Here is a 19,542-nt window from a genome sequence, read left to right as displayed (position 1 = left end):
AAAAAAAAAAAAACCTCACTGCCGTCGAGTTGGATCTGACTCATAGCGACCCTTCCTTGGGTTTCCGAAGCAGTATCACTACAGAAGTAGATTGCCCAACCTTTCTTCCAAGGAGTGGCTGGTGAGTTTGAACCGCCAGCCTTCTGGTTAGCAGTCAAATGTCTTAGGCACCATGCCACCAGAGCTCAGTAGTTACAGAATAAATACTGATTGAGTGAGTGAACTCTCCAATAATTTCAAATTATTCATTCATTCATCTGAAAAACATTTGTTGAGCCCCAACTCATGCCAAATACTGTGTTCGTGTTGGCAATATAGGTGCAAATAAAACAGTCCCTATCCTCAAAGAGATTATGAGGAAGTAAATCAAGTTATATAACAGTGTGCTGACATGAGCCTACAGGTGCTTTAAGACTACAGAAAAAGAGTATATAATCCAATTCAATGTGACAGAAGGTATCCCATAGGAAGTGACACTTGGGCTCATTCTCAAAGAACAAGGAGAAATTAACAAACTATAGAAGGAAGGAGAAGGATCATCTAGACAGAGAAAGATGGTACTCTAAATTCCAGGAGAGATGATTTGGGTGGTAGTTTTGACAAGTTGACCATAGGAGATAATAAAATTGATTCACAAAGAATGCAGCCTATCTGGTCTGGATGACTAAATCAGGGCTTGGTGGTCTGAGTTCATTGTCATTACATGCTGGGTACTTCTGATCTAGTGCCTCCAAGTCTTGCAGCTGGCCTTGATGGTGAGGATTTCCTATTTCTAAATGAGACGATTGAGTTCCAGTTGAGTCACCTTTCTGGAGAAGTAAGGGCAAGCTAGAGGCCACCAAAGTAAGGATATTCCCCACTGGAAGACTGGGAAATGTCTGTTTTGATGATGAAGGACTGAGCTAGGACAGAAGAGGTAAAAATCTATTCGGTTGCATGTAAGGTCTTTATCCACTAGAAGGCCAGAACTTCTTCTATGAGCAAACAAATTCTATCTTCTCTTGAAGATATCAGTTATTAGGTGGTTTAAAATGAATCAAGAGAATGATCTGGAAAATCTTAGGAATTTATGAAGATCTTTGATAGTCTTAGGTGTTTCTATCCCAGAATCACCATACCTCGTCAAGCATAATGGCAGACAATTCAGGAATTCTAGTCAAGTCTCTTAAACATTAGGAATGTCTTATGCCATAGAAGGAGCTCTGGTGGTGCAGTGGTTCAGGCATTCGGTAGCTTACTAAAAGGCCAGTGGTTTGAATCCACCAGCCACTCCACAGAAGAAGAGATGAAGCAGTCTGTTCCTGAAAAGATTTATGGCCTTGGAAACCCTAGGGGGTAGTTCTACCCTGTCCTATAGGGTTGCTATGAGTCGGAATTGACTCCATGGCAGTGAGTTGGTATACTACATAGGTAGGACTAGAGACATCAAGTTGGGGGGTAGAATATTAGGATAACATCCAGGAAAACCATACTCCTCAATCTATAAATACTTAAATTTCCAAGTACTTAATAATGGGCTATACACATACTCAATAGAGTTTGGCTTAGAGGTGTATATGCAACTAGTCAGGGTACATAAATTATTATTATGCTTCAGGCTGAACAAATGTAGAACTTGTTTGGATAAAGTTCCATCACATACCATTGGGTATAACAGTTATGTAAATGCTCTAAAAAGGCATTTCCTTTATCTATTCACTTTCTTTTAGCATAATCTGTTTTGCTGGATTGATAAAATCTAGTTTTTAATACAGACTGACGAGATTATTCATATTAATAATATCATCAGGAGAAGTACCTGTGGGGATTTCCTAGCATAATGTAAGCACAAGGGTTTGGCTCAGTAAAGGGGTAGGCAGCTGGTGTGGAGTATAGACAGACAGACATCTGTCTAGGAAGTCACTGTCTTCTGGCAATTAAGAAAAACCCCTATCAAGGATAAACAGTCCCTCACTCTTGCCAAGTCATAGTGCTAGCATCTTGTAAGGCTGCGTTAAACACTTTGAGGTTTTTGTTTGTTTGTTTGTTTTTTAAATACAGAAAGCAAATACTTTGAAGTAAATATCAGAACCTTTCATAGACACCACATTCCGACAGAAACATTCACAACGGATTTTTGTCACACAGTCTGTGTAAGTTACTTGAACACTGCACATGAATTGATCTGCAGATAATTATTATACATAAAGACCTGTGTTTCTCTACCTTTCAAATTTTATTTGGTTTGTGTGTGTATCCTTAAAGCTTGAGCATTTATACTGACTTATTTTTCTCCTTCATGTGGCTGTGGCAGAGAAAGTAATTGTTTGGAATATTTCTATGTAATTCTTTCTCTTCATGGATTAAATATATTAGCTCATAAGACTAATTAAGAAGAGTCACAGGGGAAATGCCCAAAAGATACCTCACAGTAGTCCCCATTCACCACCCACACACTGCCACGGAGTTGATTCCCACTCATAGCAGCCCCATCAGGGTTTCCAACGCTATAAATCTTTACTGAAGCAAGCTGCCTCATCTTTCTCCCACAGAATGGCTGATGGGTTCAAACTGCCAGCCTTATGGTTAGCAGCCTAATGCCTTAACCACTGTGCCACCAGAGTTCCTTATAGTCTCCTTAGTGACCATGAAATAAGCAACAGATCTAAGGATCAAGGATCATTCCGAAGCCAGAACTATATGCATCACTATTACTGCCACACAGGAAATGATCCAAGTTTTTGCATCAGGCCTCTTGGATCTACTTCCTGGTTCATTTGAATTCTTATTCTAGGAGATTGTGTGTCAGGTTTGGTGGAGAAAAGAGAGGAAATTTATAATATAGTAGGCCCTGGTTCTCTAGAATAGTCTGAATTTCTAACTTTAGTAACCTTTCTCTGTAATTCTCTTTTTTAAAATATATTTTTTCATTAAATCAATTCACAATAAAGTAGTAATAATCTATGAAATACATTTTTATAAGCACAGAAGGACTCAGAATCAGAAGGAAAATATACTAAAAGAAAAGCTATTGGGAGAAAAGAAAATAGGAAGTAAAGCAGTATTACACAATCTAACCTACTTCACAGTTTTGCAAAATTATATGTAAAAATCAAAGTCCACTTTGATTTTTTCAGGTATCTTTCAGGAGCCCTGATGCAAAAAAATCAGCACAGCACTTATGAAAATACCTGGTGGGGGGAGGGAGTGGTTGGCAAACGTGGAAGGCTCATGTTATTTGAGTAAAAATACAGTAATATGTACTATATACAATGTTAAAAAATATATCTGTAAGTTTTTATGTAATGTTTCCCAACCCAAAGGCAAATAAAGATTGGGTTTATAGAGATATTGATAATAAAAGGTGATAATAATGAAAACTAAAAAAAATAAATAAATAACGTATTCTACTTATGTCAGAACTGACTTACAATGAAGTTGTTGGAACAGAACTCTGTTGTAAGTTGAGGACTACCTGCAGAGTCTCCAACACTCTCTAATGAATTCAGAATGACACAAACAATGATTTAGTCAGAAAATTTAAAAGCAGAAGTATTTTTTACTAAGATAGCTGCTTATCCAAGCTTTACATCAAAAGGCATCAGGAGCTGTTGTAAAGCATCCCTAGGATTTCTGAATATGCTACAAATTGCCTATAGTGACTACCATTTGTTAACACAGAGATCTTGGATTTTGGCCAGATAGAGAAGAAATCCAAATCCTAACAATTCAGACCAAGGCAGGAAAAAAAAGCATCTTTCATTCCTTTAACTCATTCATGGACTTTTTATAGCGGTGTTGCTTGATAACAGAACTCTTATCAAGCCTCAAATGACCCTCAAACTCTCAATTCAGGAAATGTCTTGTGTCATGTCATTAATTGGCAACAGAATCTAGACCAGAACCCTGGTATGCCCATTACTATTCTTATTATTGATATTGATAAATGTCTTGAGTTTAATGTACTAATTGAGATTTACATATCCGTAAACAGGAGGAAGGGTTTGTCAATTTATCAGTTAACAGCCTTGTAACCAGTTCCCAAATTTTAAGTATTCTTTATGGAAATAGATCTAAATATAAATCTAATTTATTGCTTTGCAAGAACAGATGGTGAGAGGAAATGTTCTTGACGCTATTTATTAAATTTAATGATTCTGCTCCATGCATGCTCTCAGCACATTCCACCAGTACTAAAAGTCCACTAATTTAGTTTCTCTAAATGATTCATTTGAACCTTTAATGTACATAAGAGCTTCCTGTGGAACTCATTTTAAATGCATTCCTAGAGATTCTGATTATGAAGATCTGAGGAAAAACCTAGAAATCTGTCCTTTTAACCAAACACCCCAGGTGAGCATGATGCCATTTGTTGGCAACCACACTCTGAGATGCACTGTTTCAACTGAAAATGATAATCCATACATTATATCTTACACTAAGATAAATGTCAAATGGATCATTATTTTCAAAGAAAATTAGAACTATAAAAAGTCAAGGAAAAAACATGGGAGAATTCTTGTAAAATCTTAAAGTGTAACAATGATTCAAAGTCCAGAAGCCATAAAAGTTAATAAATCTGAGTATATAGAAATAAAAAATCTTCTGCATGACAAAATATAAATAAATGGCATGTGAGAAATGGGGAAATATTTGTAACTTACATTACATGCTGCAAAAACGACACGGAGGCCACATGTTCTGACCTCCTCTAACCCTACAAGGGGAAGGCAGGATTACCAGCAGTAACCCAAGGCCTATTAGTGCAAGGCCAGACATGCTGCCTCCCTCCAGCCCTTTCACCAACCGTTCCTCCCAAGGCACCCACCACCTCTCTCCTGGGTTCGATAATTCACTGCAGTGGCCACACAGAACTCACAGATTATGGGGTTTATTAGGGAAGCACCAAGCTACAGCTCAAGTTCAAGAAAAATGCTCAGTCTCTCTCCCAGCCCACCGTCCCTCGGCCAACAGTCTCTCACAGTCTCTTTCCCAGCAGCACTGGTCCCTCGGTATCTCACTCAGCAATGCGTGTCTCTTGCGTCTCTTTCCCAGCAACGCCTGTCTCTTTCAGGGGCGCGTGTCTCTTTCAGCAGCACGTCTTCCTCAACCAGCAGTCAGAGAGAGAGTTCTGCCTCTAGGAGGCCTCCTTTTGAGCCCTGCAGGGTGGTCAAACTAGCCAATCATAGCATCAGAACTCTAAGTACCTGAGAGAGAGTGGGCACCTCCCAGAACATTATATTGTGCCACGCCCAACAGAAATACTCCACTTGGATAACATTTACAATCAGCTTCTCAGTTGCTCATTCCACCAGAGTTTACAATGACTTATGGGTAGAAAAGCCATACTAAGTAATTTACTACACTGCACATGCTTTTGTGTAAAGGTAGAAAAACCAAGAATCTATATATGCATTTCTTTATCCATATATACAGAAACTCTGGGAAGGACCTATAGAAAACTAAGAATGTAGTTGCCTATAGCAGAGGCTGAGTACTGGCTATATGGAAGACAAGAATGAGAAGGTTACTCTTCACTGTATAACTTCCTACACATTTTGGCTTTTGAACCAGGTGAATATATTGCCTATCTGAAAATTAAATAATAATAATAAAAGTCCCTGCTCTCATATAGCTTACTTTCCAGTACGGAGATAGCAAATAAACAGATAAATATATACCTGAGGCCCTAGTAAGAGAATAAAAAACATAAATACAAGGAACTTATGTAATATACTTCATTGTTCTTCATAGCAGTAGCTCAATAAATGCATTTTTGAATAAACATAAAATCACTTCTTTTAAGTTCTCTGTGTGTGATTATGTTATTATTCTCCTGCCTTTTCAAAGTAAGGAGATAAATCATGTTGCTGTTGTTGTTAGGTACCATCAAGTCAGCTCTGACTCACAGCAACCCTACGTACAACAGAACGAAACGCTGCCCAGTCCTGCGCCAGCCTCACAATCCTTGCTATAGCTGAGCCCATAGTTGCAGCCACTGTGTCAGTCCATCTCATTGAAGGTGTTTCCCTTTTTCACTGACCTTCCACTTGACCAGCATGATATCCTTCTCCAGGAAATGGTCCCTTCTGACAAAAAGACCAAAGTAGGTGAGATGAAGTCTGGCCATTCTCACTTTCAAGGAGCATTCCAGATGCACTTCCTCCAGGACAGACTTGTTCATTTTAGCAGTCCATGATACTTTCATTAGTCTTCGTCAACACCACAACTCAAAAGCAGCAAGTCTTCTTTGGTCTTCCTTATTCATTGTCTAGCTTTCACATGTGTATGAGGCGATTAAAAACACCATGGCTTGGGTTAGGCACACCTTGTTCTTCAAAGAGACATCTTTGCTCTTCAGCACTTTAAAGTGGCAGACTTGCCCAGTGCAATATGATGTACTTCTTGACTGCTGCTTCCATTGGTGTTGATTGTGGAACCAAGCAATATGAAATCTTTGACAGCATCAATCTTTTCTCTATTTATTATAATGCTACTTATTGGTTCAGTTGTGAGGATTTTCGTTTTCTTGATGTTGAGGTGTAGTCCATACTGTAGTCTTTAATCTTCATCAGTAAGTGCTTCAAGTCTTCTTCACTTTCAGCAAGCAAGGTTGTGCTGCCTGCATATCATAGGTTGCTAATGAGTCTTCCTCCAATCATGATGCTATGTTCTTCATATAGTCCAGTTTCTTGCACTATTTGTTCAACATACAGATTGAATAAGTATGGTGAAAGGATACAAACCTGACACACTCCCTTCCTGATTTTAAACCATGCAGTATCCCCTTGTTCTATTTGAACAACAGCTTCCTGGTCCATGTACAGATTCCTCATGAGCACAACTAAGTGTTCTGGAATTCTCATTCTTCTCAATGTTATCCATAATTTGTTATGATCCACACAGTCGAATGATTTTGTGTTGTCAATAAAACACAAATAAACATCTTCTGGTATTCTTTGCTCTCAGCCAATATCCATCTGACATTGCAATGATATTCCTCATCCCATGTCATCTTCTGAATCCAGCTTGCATTACTGGAAGTTCTCTGTCAATATATTGCTGCAACCATTTTTGAATTATCTTCAGCAAGATTTTACTTGCATGTGACATTAATGATATTGTTTGATAATTACCACATTCTGTGGATCACCTTTCTTTGGAAGGGGTACAAATATGAATCTCTTCCAGTCAGTTGGCCAGGTAGCTGTCTTCCAAATTTCTTGGCATAGATGAGTAAGTGCTTCCAGCTCAGCAACTGTTTGTGGAAACATCTCAATGGGTATCTCGTCAACTCCTGGAGCCTTGCTCTTTGCCAATTCCTTCAGTGCAGCTTCGACTTCTTCCTTCATCACCATTGATTCTTGATCATATGCCACCTCCTGAAATAGGTGAACAGTGACCAATTCTTTTTGGTATAGTGACTCTGCATACAACAAACTGACAGACAAGTGGTGGAGATAAATCATAGGTTGAAAAATAGGACTGCCTTTGACTAGGTTCTCTAGAGAAGCAAAATCAGTGAAATTATATACATATATATGAGAGAGAGAGAGATTTATCTCAAAGAAATGGCACATGTAGTTGTAAAGGCTGGCAAGTCCCAAGTTCATGAGTCAGGCATCAGGCTGGAGCCTTCTCCTGACTTACACAGCTGCAGTGGCTGACAAATCCAAAATAGGTAAATAAGACAGCAGGCTGCCGGCTCACAGACTGCAGAGGCTGATGTATCCCAAGAAATGGAGGCCAGATGATGATAGGCCGGATGCAGGGTCCAGAGCAAGTAAGAAAGCTTTGTCAGACATCCATGTATAGATATTGAATGGAGGTCATACCCCTGAGGAAACTCGTCTTATAACTTATTGGCTGATCATATCAGAACATATCATGGAAGATGAGTACATAATTACATAACTGCCAAATTACATCACTGCATCACTGCTAAACTACATCACTGCATAACTGCCAAACCACTGAGATTCATGGATCAGCCAAGTTGACCCACAACCGTAACCATCACAATGACAAACTGTACCTGTTGCAGATTGTGTCAGGAACATGCACCTTCAAATCTTCTGTGACATCTTTCATTACCCTCTGATAACCAGACATTTCATATTTGACATAATTAGGATTGTTTCTCATTAAGTATTCCCCTAGAAAAATAACTGGATCAAACTTGGTTGGAGCATTAACTTCTTCTAAAAGCTTCTTCTCTTCTACTTGCATTAACATTTTTTCCGTTCCAGGAATTAACGTGGGTAGAAGTTTATCAAGCAAATATGCCTTAGTACTCAGTGTTGCATTTTCAGTATCAAACCACTCTTCGGCCAACTTATCCCTAGGGAGTTTCTTCTCAGTCTTTTTTTCTAGTTCTTTCTTCAGATTATCTTTATCTATTATTTTCTTCTGCATTGCCTGGGCTTTTGCCTCCACTCTTTCAAAAAGATTTTTCTTCCATGGTTGGTTTAGCACTGGTTTCTCTGCAGTTTTATCCATACTGAAAGTCACTTTTGCAGATTTTCTGAAAACAATACTCTCTGTGAGTGTAGTTTTAGAGATATTTATTGAAGGTTTGGGCTCTGTGTTTAATTCTGGAAAAAAAAAGAAGAAAGGAATAAAGACAAGAAAAAGTAAATTATAGTTCATTATAATGAGAAGTAGAGTTTAATCTAGAAACTTCAGAATATTATTAGAAAAAAAAGATTTTTATATCCATTCATACAGTATACAGGAATGCCTTCAGCTGAAAGTAACTGAAAATCAGACAGCAGTGACTTAATCATAAGGTTTTATTGTTGACTTAATCAGAAGTCATTCAGTAGCTCAGCGATTTCAGTGATTTCATTTAAGTACCTAGCCTATTTCTATTGTTCTTTATTCATTTTTAGTGTTTGTACCCCATGATCACAAGATGGCTGTTGCAGCTCACAGGAAAAAAGGATTGAAACTCTGTTTTATTATCCAAGAGGAAAAGACGTCAGAATACCTGCTCCAAGACTTTCCATTTCATTGACCTTAGTAAAGTTACCTGCCCGCCCCTGAATCAATTACTGATAAAGGGAAACAGGATTAGTATGACTAGTTTTGATCAATCATATTTATCCCCTGATGCCAGAGTTTGGACCTGGTTTCCCTGATATCAAATGATCTCCATCTGCTACAAAATTGAGGTTCAATTGGCAGGTGAAAGGTGGGGAAACATCTGCTGAGTAGGCAGTGAAGAGAGTCTACCACATGGGTATATTTAAACACATTTCTTCTCACTCTCCTATTTCCAGCTTCTTTCATATTTTTATTTTTAAAATGCAGGGTGGAGATATTAGATCAAGATGGCGGGCTGAGAACAAACATCTACATTCCTTCCCTACCAAAATCCTAGAAAAACTCATTGCCCTGGGGTCATATCCAATTCATAGTGACCCCTCCTTGGGTTTCCATATCACTACAGAAGTAGATTGCCTGATCTACTGTTTTGTTTCATTTTTTGTTTATTTATTTTTAAATAAGTGATGGAAATCAAGAAAGGAACATTCATCAGTCAGAATTTTTTAGGAATCTCTAAAAATGGAAGGCAAATCAGATTAGATGGACTGAAAAAAAAAAACAATGACTATACAATGAAAAAGGCAAAGGAGGAAACCAGTGTGAATTTGGGGGCAGCTATGAGGAACCCCAAGCTTAAAGGACATAGATGTATAAGTAGCAGGGAATGATTGGCCTTTTCCTGTACCTACATCACCACTGAACTAAACATTAAGCAGCAGACACATCAAACCCTACACTACTATGAGTATAGGTATTTGGCTAAACAGGCAGGATAATGTCTACACACAACACACACACACACACACACACACCAATTACTGACTACAGTATGCACATCTTGCCCCTTGTCCACAATCACTGACAGTAGGATACAGAAAACAAAAACTGTATCCACAGAAAAAGGAACAGAATTCTCAAATGTAAATGTAAGCACATATATAAGAATCACTATTTGGGGAAAACTATGTTTATGACTAAATTCAACAAATGCAGTAACTAGTATCACCTGAGGAATCAGGATTAACAGAACAAATGAAAGGAAGCTCTGAAAGAATTGGAATCAATATCTTCACAGCAGATAAACTAAAGGAAAGAATGTTATGAATGTCATGAAAAACAAAAGCAAAAAACAATAGGGTTCCCTGGAAAACCCTGATTCTAGACTAGGGCAAGAAATACACAAAATGAAGCTGGACACCTTACAGTGCCAGAAAGTACGGAAATGCTCAAAACACACACACACACACAAATAGATTGAGATACATCAAAAGGACACAGGAATTGAAAGAGTTTCTAATGGCCAAAGATGGAAAGACTGGATTAACAAAATGAATAAAGTTGTACTGGATTAAAAATCAATTAAAAAATAAATACATATGAGTCCATACAGATATAAACAAACATCAAAGAAACAAATAAATAGGGGGAATAGACAAACTTCCCTTGTAGAATACAGAAGTATTCCAAATAACTTCCCTCTCCTGAAGTGTGGATCGTGCATAGTGACTTCTTCCAAAGAGTACAGTATAGAAATGGGAAGAAAAGAGTTAACTTTACAGTGGAAAACCTGACAAATACTATCTCAACCAGATGATCAAGATTAACAACAGTAATGTCATGTTAATAGTATGGCGCCTTGACACGATATAAGAATGGCACTTTACCTCTGTAGTCTTCTTCCCCAAAACCCATAACTCCAGTCTACTTATGATAACAACATCAGACAAATCCCAAGGGATGAACATTCTACAAAAAATACCTGCCAGTACTCCTCAAAACTATCAAGATCATCAAAAAAACAAGGAAATCTGAGAAACTGTTAGAGCCAAGAGAAACCTAAGGAGATGTGACAACTAAATTAATATGGTACCTTGTATGATATCCTGGAACAGGAATAAAGTATGGGCTTTAGTTAATAATAATGTATCAATATTGGTTCATTAATTGTGACAAATATGTCATTCTAATACAATATATTAATAAAAGAGAAAACTAAGTGTGAAATATATGAGAACTCTACTATCTTTATAATTTTTCTGTAAATCTAAAAGCAATCTGAAGTAAAAGGTTCATTACAAGAAAAAAAAATTGAGAGAGAGACAGAGACAGAAAGAGAACGTGAGAATGCACCTTTGGAGATGACACAAAGATTACTGTTACAATAAAACCATCCATAGATTGCCTTGAACATCAGAAAATACTGAATAACTGACTAGTAGATGAAAAGATCAAGCTAACGTAGTTCAAAAGGCAAAGGAAATGTTAAAAAGGATGAAGCCTAGATCAAGAACTTTTAATATTCATCTTATAAAAGTATCAGAAGGAATGAACCAAGAGAATAGAGGGGAAGGAAATAGTCAAAGAAATGACACGATACAATTTCTCAGAACTAAAGAAAGATACAAATCTTCAGCTTTCTAAGGCTTACCAAATGGAGTTTCTGTTTGGGGTGATGAAAATGTTCTGGAACTAGATAGTGTGGATAGTTATACAACATCTTGAATGTACTTAATGCCACTGAATCGTTCACTTTAACATGGTTAGAATGGTAAATTTATGTTACATGTTTTTATCATAATTTTTTTTAAAAGCCCATCAAGTAACCAGTGTAAGGTACAAGATTAAAATACAAAAATAAATCAATGCCCTAGGTACTACCAATAGCCAATTGGAGTCCCTGGGTGGTGCAAATGATTAATGTACTTGGTGGCTAACCAAAGGTTTGGAAGTTCAAGTACATCTTCAGGAGCTTCAGAAGAAAGTCCTGCAGTCTACTTCCGAAATAATCAGCCGTTGAAAACTCTACGGAGTTGAGGCCAGCTTGATGGCAACTGGTGAGCAATAACCAATTAGAAATTTTTACCAAATATCTTCTTATAATGGCAAAGCCTTTTTAGAAGGCAATTTGACTGTATGTATCAGCCCAGCTGAACAAAAACAGTATCAGGGCTATGTATTGTTAATGCCTTTTGAACCTGTTACTTTGTGGATGCAGGAGAAAAGAAAAAAAATGTATCTAGGAATTATTTTTATACTTATTATTTTAATATAGCTGCAAAGTTGTTATTGAAATATGCCCCAATCATTTACAGCTCTCAACAAATAGTACTACTTCTGAACATTTATCTGAGGTAGATACACTCCTTGGAGAGAACAATCATGGGAGAAAGAAGGGCTGCTTATGGACAGGGAGACAGCTCACGGGGAAGGAGTGCATGGAGGGATGGACACAGGGAAGAGGTAACTATCACAAGTGGGAGGGGAGCTGTTGCATTGGGGTAAATTGTGGTCAATGCCATGAGACAAAGTGTATGTCAACTGCAGTATGGAAAGTGAATTTGCTCTGTAAACTTTCACCCAAATCACAATTAAACAAACAAACAAACAAACAGACAAATAAATAAATGAAATAGTACTACTTCATAGAAGGGCAAGAGACCAGAGACTCCATTACTTTAGAGCAGCGTTCTGGTTTTTTTCAAACCTTATGTGCTATGAAATATTTAAGGTCTGAAAAAAAGGTATAAAAAATTATATGATAAATGCCCATGCATCTCCTCTTAGCATAAGAAAAAAGTTATCTGTGTATTTAAAACTTCCCATATACCCCTCCTGATTATATAGCCTCCACTCTGAGGTAAAGACTATTCTGAATTTCATGTTTATCATTTCCATGAATATGTTTATATTATATTATATATTAATCTAAGCAATAAAATATTGTTCTCCCTCTTTTTAAATTTCATAAAAATTATTTCATACTATATGTACTCTGGTGGCGCAGGGACTGAGGCATCTGACTGCTAACCAGAAGGCTGGCGGTTCAAACCCACCAGCCATTCCTCGGAAGGAAGGTTGGGCAATCTACTTCCGTAGTGATACTGCCTCAGAAACCCAAGAAGGGGTTGCTATGAGTTGGGTTTGACTCAACGGCAGTGAGTTTGCTTTGGTTTTGGTGTAAGTACTCTGAAACTTTTTTATACTTAATATTATATCTGTGAGATTCATTTCTATTCATAGATGTAGCTCTAGTTTATTCATTTATACTCCTGTATAATATTTCATTAGACAATGATACTGCAATGTTTTTATCCATTCTCCCATTGATAGGCATTTGGTTTGTTTGCAGTTTTTTTGCTACCATAGACAAAGCTACATTACTGCACGTTTCCTTGTGTACATATATGAGAGTTTCTCTAGGATATATAACTAGAATTGTAATTGCAGGGTTGTGTGCATTCCAACTTGACGAGATATTGCTAAATTATTCTCCAGAGTGGTTGTGATATCATCACCAACGAGACTAAGAGGTGTTGTTGTGGAGCACTGATTTCCTAACTATGCTTCTCAGGATCCTAAGAAGTAGCTTCAAAAGTCACAGGATTCTAAGATCCTTGCATCCTTTGTGACCGTAACAGCTCTGCTTCAAGTTTTCATATATTGGGGAGCATTGTAAGATTTCATTGAGGAATGAAAGCTTTTGCTGCTTTGAAAAGTTTTAAAACCAATGCTCTGTGGAGTTTTAAAATCTTGTCTAGATAGTATCCATCTTTCTGCCCAAGAAAAAAATGAAATAGTCTGAAGAAACCCTTGAAAAAACCCACATTTCATCTACAAAATGTCTTAAGTACAACAAACATCAACAAAACCCATTGCCAGAGAGTAGATTCTGACTCAGTGTGATCCCATTGTAGAACAGAGTAGAACTGCTCCACAGGGTTTTCTTGGCTATAATCTTCACAGACTTCTCATGTGCTTAGGACATGCTATCAGGAAGGGCAAGTCTGTGAAGGAGGACATTATGCTTAGTAAAGCAGAAGTTCAACAAAAAAAAAAAAAAAAAAGGAAGACTTTCAACAAGATAGATTAACACAGTGGGTGGAACAATGGGCTCAAACACAACAAGGACTGTGAGGATGGTGCGGGAACAGACAGTGTTTCTTGTTCTGTTGTGCATGGGGCTGTGATGAGTCAGAACCAGCTTGACAGCACCTAACAAACAATCTTTACAGAAGTAGATCTCCAGGCCTTTCTTCTGTGGTGCCACTGGGGGGGTTCAAACAGCCAATCTTCAGGTCAGTAGTCGAGTGCAAATTGTTGTCACAGAGCAACATCATGGAGTTCACTTAAGTAAAAGCCAGAGGTTTATTGAGGGATAGAGACTGTCCAGACTGGGAAGACATCCAAATTTACAGAATGAAAAATATATTTTCTTGATAATGGGGAAAAATAACTATTGTTATTAGAGCAGTAACTAAAAAGTTACAAAATCATAATTGGCTAAAAGACAATCAGGGGAGACAAGGGCGGGATATCTAAAAGTGGGGATTTAGCAGGAATGGGTGGAAAACACAGAAGTGCGATTGCACGATTGGTTAAGGGTTTATGCCCTTCAATTTATTACAGAATGGTCACAGGACAGTGGCAGGACAGGATTTTTCTGGTAATCTGTTTAGCAAAATTGCTTTCTCCATCATATCTGTTTCTGGGGGTCCATTGTAAAGATTTATCAATAATGCTGTGCATCAAGACCCTTTGGGTATAAACTTTGACTTCTTGCATCTGTTTGACCGTAGTGCAAAGATCCTCTGGGGATAGACTGTGATATCCTGCACCTGCCCAACCTCAGGAGAAAAAAAAAGAATGTCTCCTTTAGAGTATATGGTTAGCATCAAGGTTGGGTCAGCATCAAGGTTAAGTCAGCATCAAGGTTGGGTCAGCATCAAGGTTAGAAGAACTACTGCAAGAAACACAGCTTTAAAATTCAACATGAATTCTAGGCTCATGTCAAGATTTTAAAATGGAGTTAAGGCTCCGCTTTCAGACGACTCTGTTCACACATACCATTGTTGTTGTTATGTGCCGTCAAGTCTGACTCGACTCATAGCGACCTCTCCTTGGGTTTCTGAGGCAGTATCACTATGGAAGTAGATTGCCCAACCTTCCTTCCGAGGAGAGGCTGGTGGGTTACACATACCAAGTGCCTCTTATTTTAAGCTCTCATACACCGTTTATACCATCCAGGGATCCTTTAAGTCCAATAAAAACCAAACCAAACCCACTGCCATCGAGTCGATTCCGACTCACAGTGATTCCCATTGGGTTTCTGAGGCAGTCAATCTTTAAGGAAGTAGATTGTCCAGAGTGGTGGTGGGTTTGAACCATCAACCTTCTGGTTAGCAGTCAGATGCCTTAGGCACTGTGCTACTACAGCTCCTTTTTTAAGTCCAATAGTGGATAGTATATATGAGCCTTCTTCCCAAGGTTTGTTTTCCTCCTTGCCCAATTCTCTTATGCTGATATAGGGGAAGTGAGGAGGGTCTAATGCCCTCCCTCAACTCTTAGTTAGGTTTGCAAATGTATTAACCTTTTTTTGGGGGGAGGGGTGCCACTCTGTTAGGTTCAATCCTTATTAATATACAATGCTTTTATTTTTATTTTAAGTAAGTGTGAAAAGAGAGAAATTCTTCCAAGTCTGCAGGTTCTAACCTATCTTTGCTTTTAATGATTCCAACATAACCCAAGGCAGATATTCCTCCTCCTGTTTCTTGGGTAGTGCTACAGACATAAGCAATTTAGTATCTATCCATGTGCCATGGCTCGTTAGTAAACTCCCACATGAGGTAAGGCATTCTCTATCTTAGTTGTAGCCTGCTAATTCTCCTCTAGTATGCTTGGCTATTGCAGGTTGCTAAGCAATAATCCTCGTGCTTGCATTGACCCCACTGATATTCAAAATGTAAGTAGAAGTGTTTTTGGTTACAACTCCAGTCAAACACTTCTCTCTGAGAGCTATAAAACCAAGGAAAGAAAAGAGAACACAGCAATAGCGGGGATCAATAAATCAGAATTCTGAACAAGACTTTCTGTCTCTGTCTTTTGACTGAAAGACCTCTGAATTCAAGGATCACAAATTTCAGACTTCTTATCAGCAAATGAAATCAGAGTTTCAACTGAATGTAGTTTCAAACAGGTACCAGGTTTTTTGTTTTTGTTTTTAGCAGATCTATGCTTGAACATTCATAAGCCTTTTACACACAGATTGGTTGATTCATTTTATGGATTCCTCATTATTGCCAGGGGTGGCTATGAGTTGGGTCCGACTCGACGGCACATAACAACAACACAACATGCTAAGCACTAAGGCGTTCTGGTGATGCATTGGTTAACTTCTTGGCTCTAAGAGAAAGGTTGGCGGGTCCAACCCACCACTTGTTCTGTGGAGCAAGATGTGGCAGTCTGCTTCCATAAAGATTTCTAGCCTTGGAAACCTTATGGGGCAGAGTTGAAACCAAATCAGTGACAATGAGTATGTAATTATTTTCCAGGATTGCCTTCTTAAACTCTTCCTACAATTAAGAGCCTTTCAAGTTCTCCCCTCAACATTCATACCTTCACTAGTCCACTTTCTAATATACATATACCTATTCAGACACTAAGGAGGTCTGGTGGTACAGTGGTTAAAGCATTTGGCTGCTAACCAAAAGGTCTGGTTCAAACCCACCAGCTGCTCTGCGGAAGAAAGACGAAGAAGTCTGCTTCTATAAAGAATTACAGCATTGGAAACCCAATGGGGGTCCCTATGAGTCAGAATCAACTCAATGGCATGAGTTTGGCTTGGTTTATTCAGACACTATGGGAGTAAATGCTTTCAACTGAATAAATAGGGACATACATACACATAAAAAAAAATCCTTATTCATATTTTGAAAGGTCCAGGCTTATAAGTGATTTTTATCATTTCCTGCATAGCCCACTGCTTGTATATAACTTTAATGCAACCCTATAAGAACATAAAAAGGAATGAATTATAATCTAAATCATAATATGCCTTAGCAGGCTCTTTCTTCACAAGGAGGCATATAACGTTAGTGGGACTGGCTGCTAATTAAACTGGTGAAAATTGACCCAGCAGGACAACTCAAGAACTGTGTGATGTTCTCTCTAAACACAGGCTCTGTCTGAAACTCAGCTGGCTTGGCTTTATTACCAGGATTTCTTAACATTGGTACATAATGTAGAATGACTGCTGTGAAGAAAGGAGAAAAAGAAGTACTTTCTAAAGACTACTGGAATTAAAATTCAATAGCTATAACGAAAAGGCATTTTCCTACAAAACTTTGTTAATTTTAGGGCTGTGTAACAAGAATAGAGCTAAGCAAATGGATGGTTTTAAAAAAAGATTTCTCAAAATGCAAGTTAAGCTCATAGCTTGAAAAGTAGAATTACCAGGGTAAAGAAATGAGTAATTCACATGGCATATTCAATCACAGTATATTTTATGCAAAGACATGCATTTGAGTGCATTTTGGGAGCTGCCAGGAAGGTAACATCATGTTCATTTTGACAAGTACATACGAAGATAAAGTCACTTCCTTTGACGTGCTGAAATTGCAATGACAGTTCTTCTTGCCACTTCTTACACACACATATATGTTCACAAAGGAGGATTCTGGATATGAGGCTTAACAGTGAGTGAATGATCATGGACTGAATAAATACATTGCATTGTATTTGGTATTACACCAAACAACTGCAATGTTTTCAGTACATACCATATAACAGGATGAATAGACTTAAACACACTTTCTCTACCATAAACTGAAAAGCAGTAAGAGCAATTGAAAGTACAAGAACAGGAAAGACCACAATCACTTGATTGGTATGTTTTCTAGAAAGGCAAGAAATCACGTTTGAATACATGTACGATGTTTTGTAGGTGCAGATTTGGCCACAAACTGATTAAAGTGATCACTTAATTACATTTATAACAAATTACCTGTTTGGTATGTTTAAAATAAAAAAGTTAATATATAAACCTGACCCATGTGATTAAGGTAACGGCAAAGTAAACTGGAGAGGGTGGAGTGGGAAGGAAGTGTGTAGTCAGGAAATGGGAGGGAAGACAAAGGTGGAAGGCAGAGGGGGTAGAAAAGGGGGGCGGAAAGTGGAGAAGGAACAAGTCTAGACTTGCCAAGAAGAACCCTGTTTAAGAGTTGGTGAATCTGTTAAGATAATGCTATGTTTACAAGAAAGTGTTGGAAAGTTTTCTTCCTAGTGTGTATGTGTTCTACAATATGAAACATTAAATAATGACCTTTAATTAGTTTAAAAGACAGAAAAAATATTTGGATAATAGCTAAAAGTTACAATGAGCTTCTACATAACAATTTAAAGTTTGGAAAACACTTTAAGTAATTACTATTGTAATTCAGTCTAGCACAGGTAAACACAGTAGAAAATATTCAGTATTTGTAAACTGAATTGAAAGAAATTTACAGTGAAATTGTTGAATTTTAAATATTGTAAAGAATTTTTGTTGGCAAAGGATTTTACCAAATATCTGAAGTTAGAAGTAGCAGTAGTGAAAAGATGAATGTCTAGTCCACTTAATTGTTGCCTTTTTCACCCCATAAAGTTTCAATCTGCATAATTATGTGGCCTTTAGTTTACGGAGGGGGTAGCAGTCAAGCTTTAGATCAAACAAAATAAATGTGTGGTCAAATACAGGGGTAAAAAGAAGAAACGGGACCAAGAACAATAAGCAGCCTGAATCACTAGGGTTCTTCATTTATGTTTGTGTTAGTAGGTTGTCTCCTATGTGTCATTTGGCTCCCTTACCTAAATTTTCCCTTTAATGAAGTACAAAATGAACAGTCATTTTGAAAGTTACCTCAAAAGTATTAATAGAAGGCAAAGGAAATAAATCTTGAACTATTTCCTAAACTGCATTTAAAATACCACTGGGATTACATTTTCTTTCTTTTTTTTTTTTGAATATTTTATTGTGTTTTAGGTGAAAGCTTACACAGCAAATTATATTCACATTCAACAGTTCATACACATATTGTTTGGTGACATTGGTTACAATCCCTGTGGGATTACATTTTAAAAAGCAAAATTGTGAAGAACACCCAATGAAAGCTTCATAATTTTAGATTCTACTGTGTAGGGAAAAGGCTAGTTCTGTACCTTGGACTTTGATGTCTGTTGCTACTCCTGCTCCATTGTTGCTGCTGGTCTCTGTTACGGTATCTTGAACTACATTCTGTGAACTCTTTGAAAGTAGAAAAGAAATACCAATTTCAAAAAGACTTGCTTTTCTTCAAAGTCACAACTCTCCCCATTAAAGAATGTAAATAAATACTTTGTAGAAGTTAACAAACATTTCTATTTACCTTTGGTTAGATTTAATGTTGTGCATTAGAAGCAAAGCAGTGATCTCAGTCTATGTAACATATTCACAAAACAATGCGTTAGCTCAGCATGTCATCACACTTGCCTACTGCTAACAAAGTAATATGCTAGAAATATCATTCCAGATGTGCTGATCCTTGAATTATACAATCCTTTCTAGAAACGTAATTTCAAACCACAGCAGAGTGAAATCAGACCTTTGAAAATACTACTGTTTTCTTCAACTATTAGAATCACCTTTGATATTTGTGTTGGAAAGAAAAACATTTTCATGTTAATTGAGGAAATCTTAAAGATTTGTTTTATGAACACATGGTG

At 37.5% G+C, this 19,542-nt stretch overlaps 1 protein-coding gene across 1 annotated transcript in view; it reads right to left on the bottom strand.

Annotated features, from left to right (window-relative positions):
- EFCAB5 (EF-hand calcium binding domain 5) overlaps window positions 1–19,542 on the bottom strand; it is a 177,094-nt gene that overhangs the window by 149,036 nt on the left and 8,516 nt on the right. Inside the window, exons 3-4 of the mRNA XM_042780486.1 lie at window positions 19,000–19,084; window positions 8,015–8,573 (exon numbers count right to left, since the gene is read on the bottom strand). Of these exons, the coding sequence (XP_042636420.1) occupies window positions 8,015–8,573; window positions 19,000–19,084 (644 nt within the window). The remainder of the gene's footprint in view (window positions 1–8,014; window positions 8,574–18,999; window positions 19,085–19,542) is intronic.

Source organism: Orycteropus afer, unplaced genomic scaffold (assembly GCF_000298275.1).
Source record: "Orycteropus afer afer isolate SDZICR_OR568_19922 unplaced genomic scaffold, OryAfe1.0 scaffold00042, whole genome shotgun sequence".
NCBI classification, from domain to species: domain Eukaryota; kingdom Metazoa; phylum Chordata; class Mammalia; order Tubulidentata; family Orycteropodidae; genus Orycteropus; species Orycteropus afer.
This window is presented reverse-complemented; position numbering and strand designations above follow the sequence as displayed.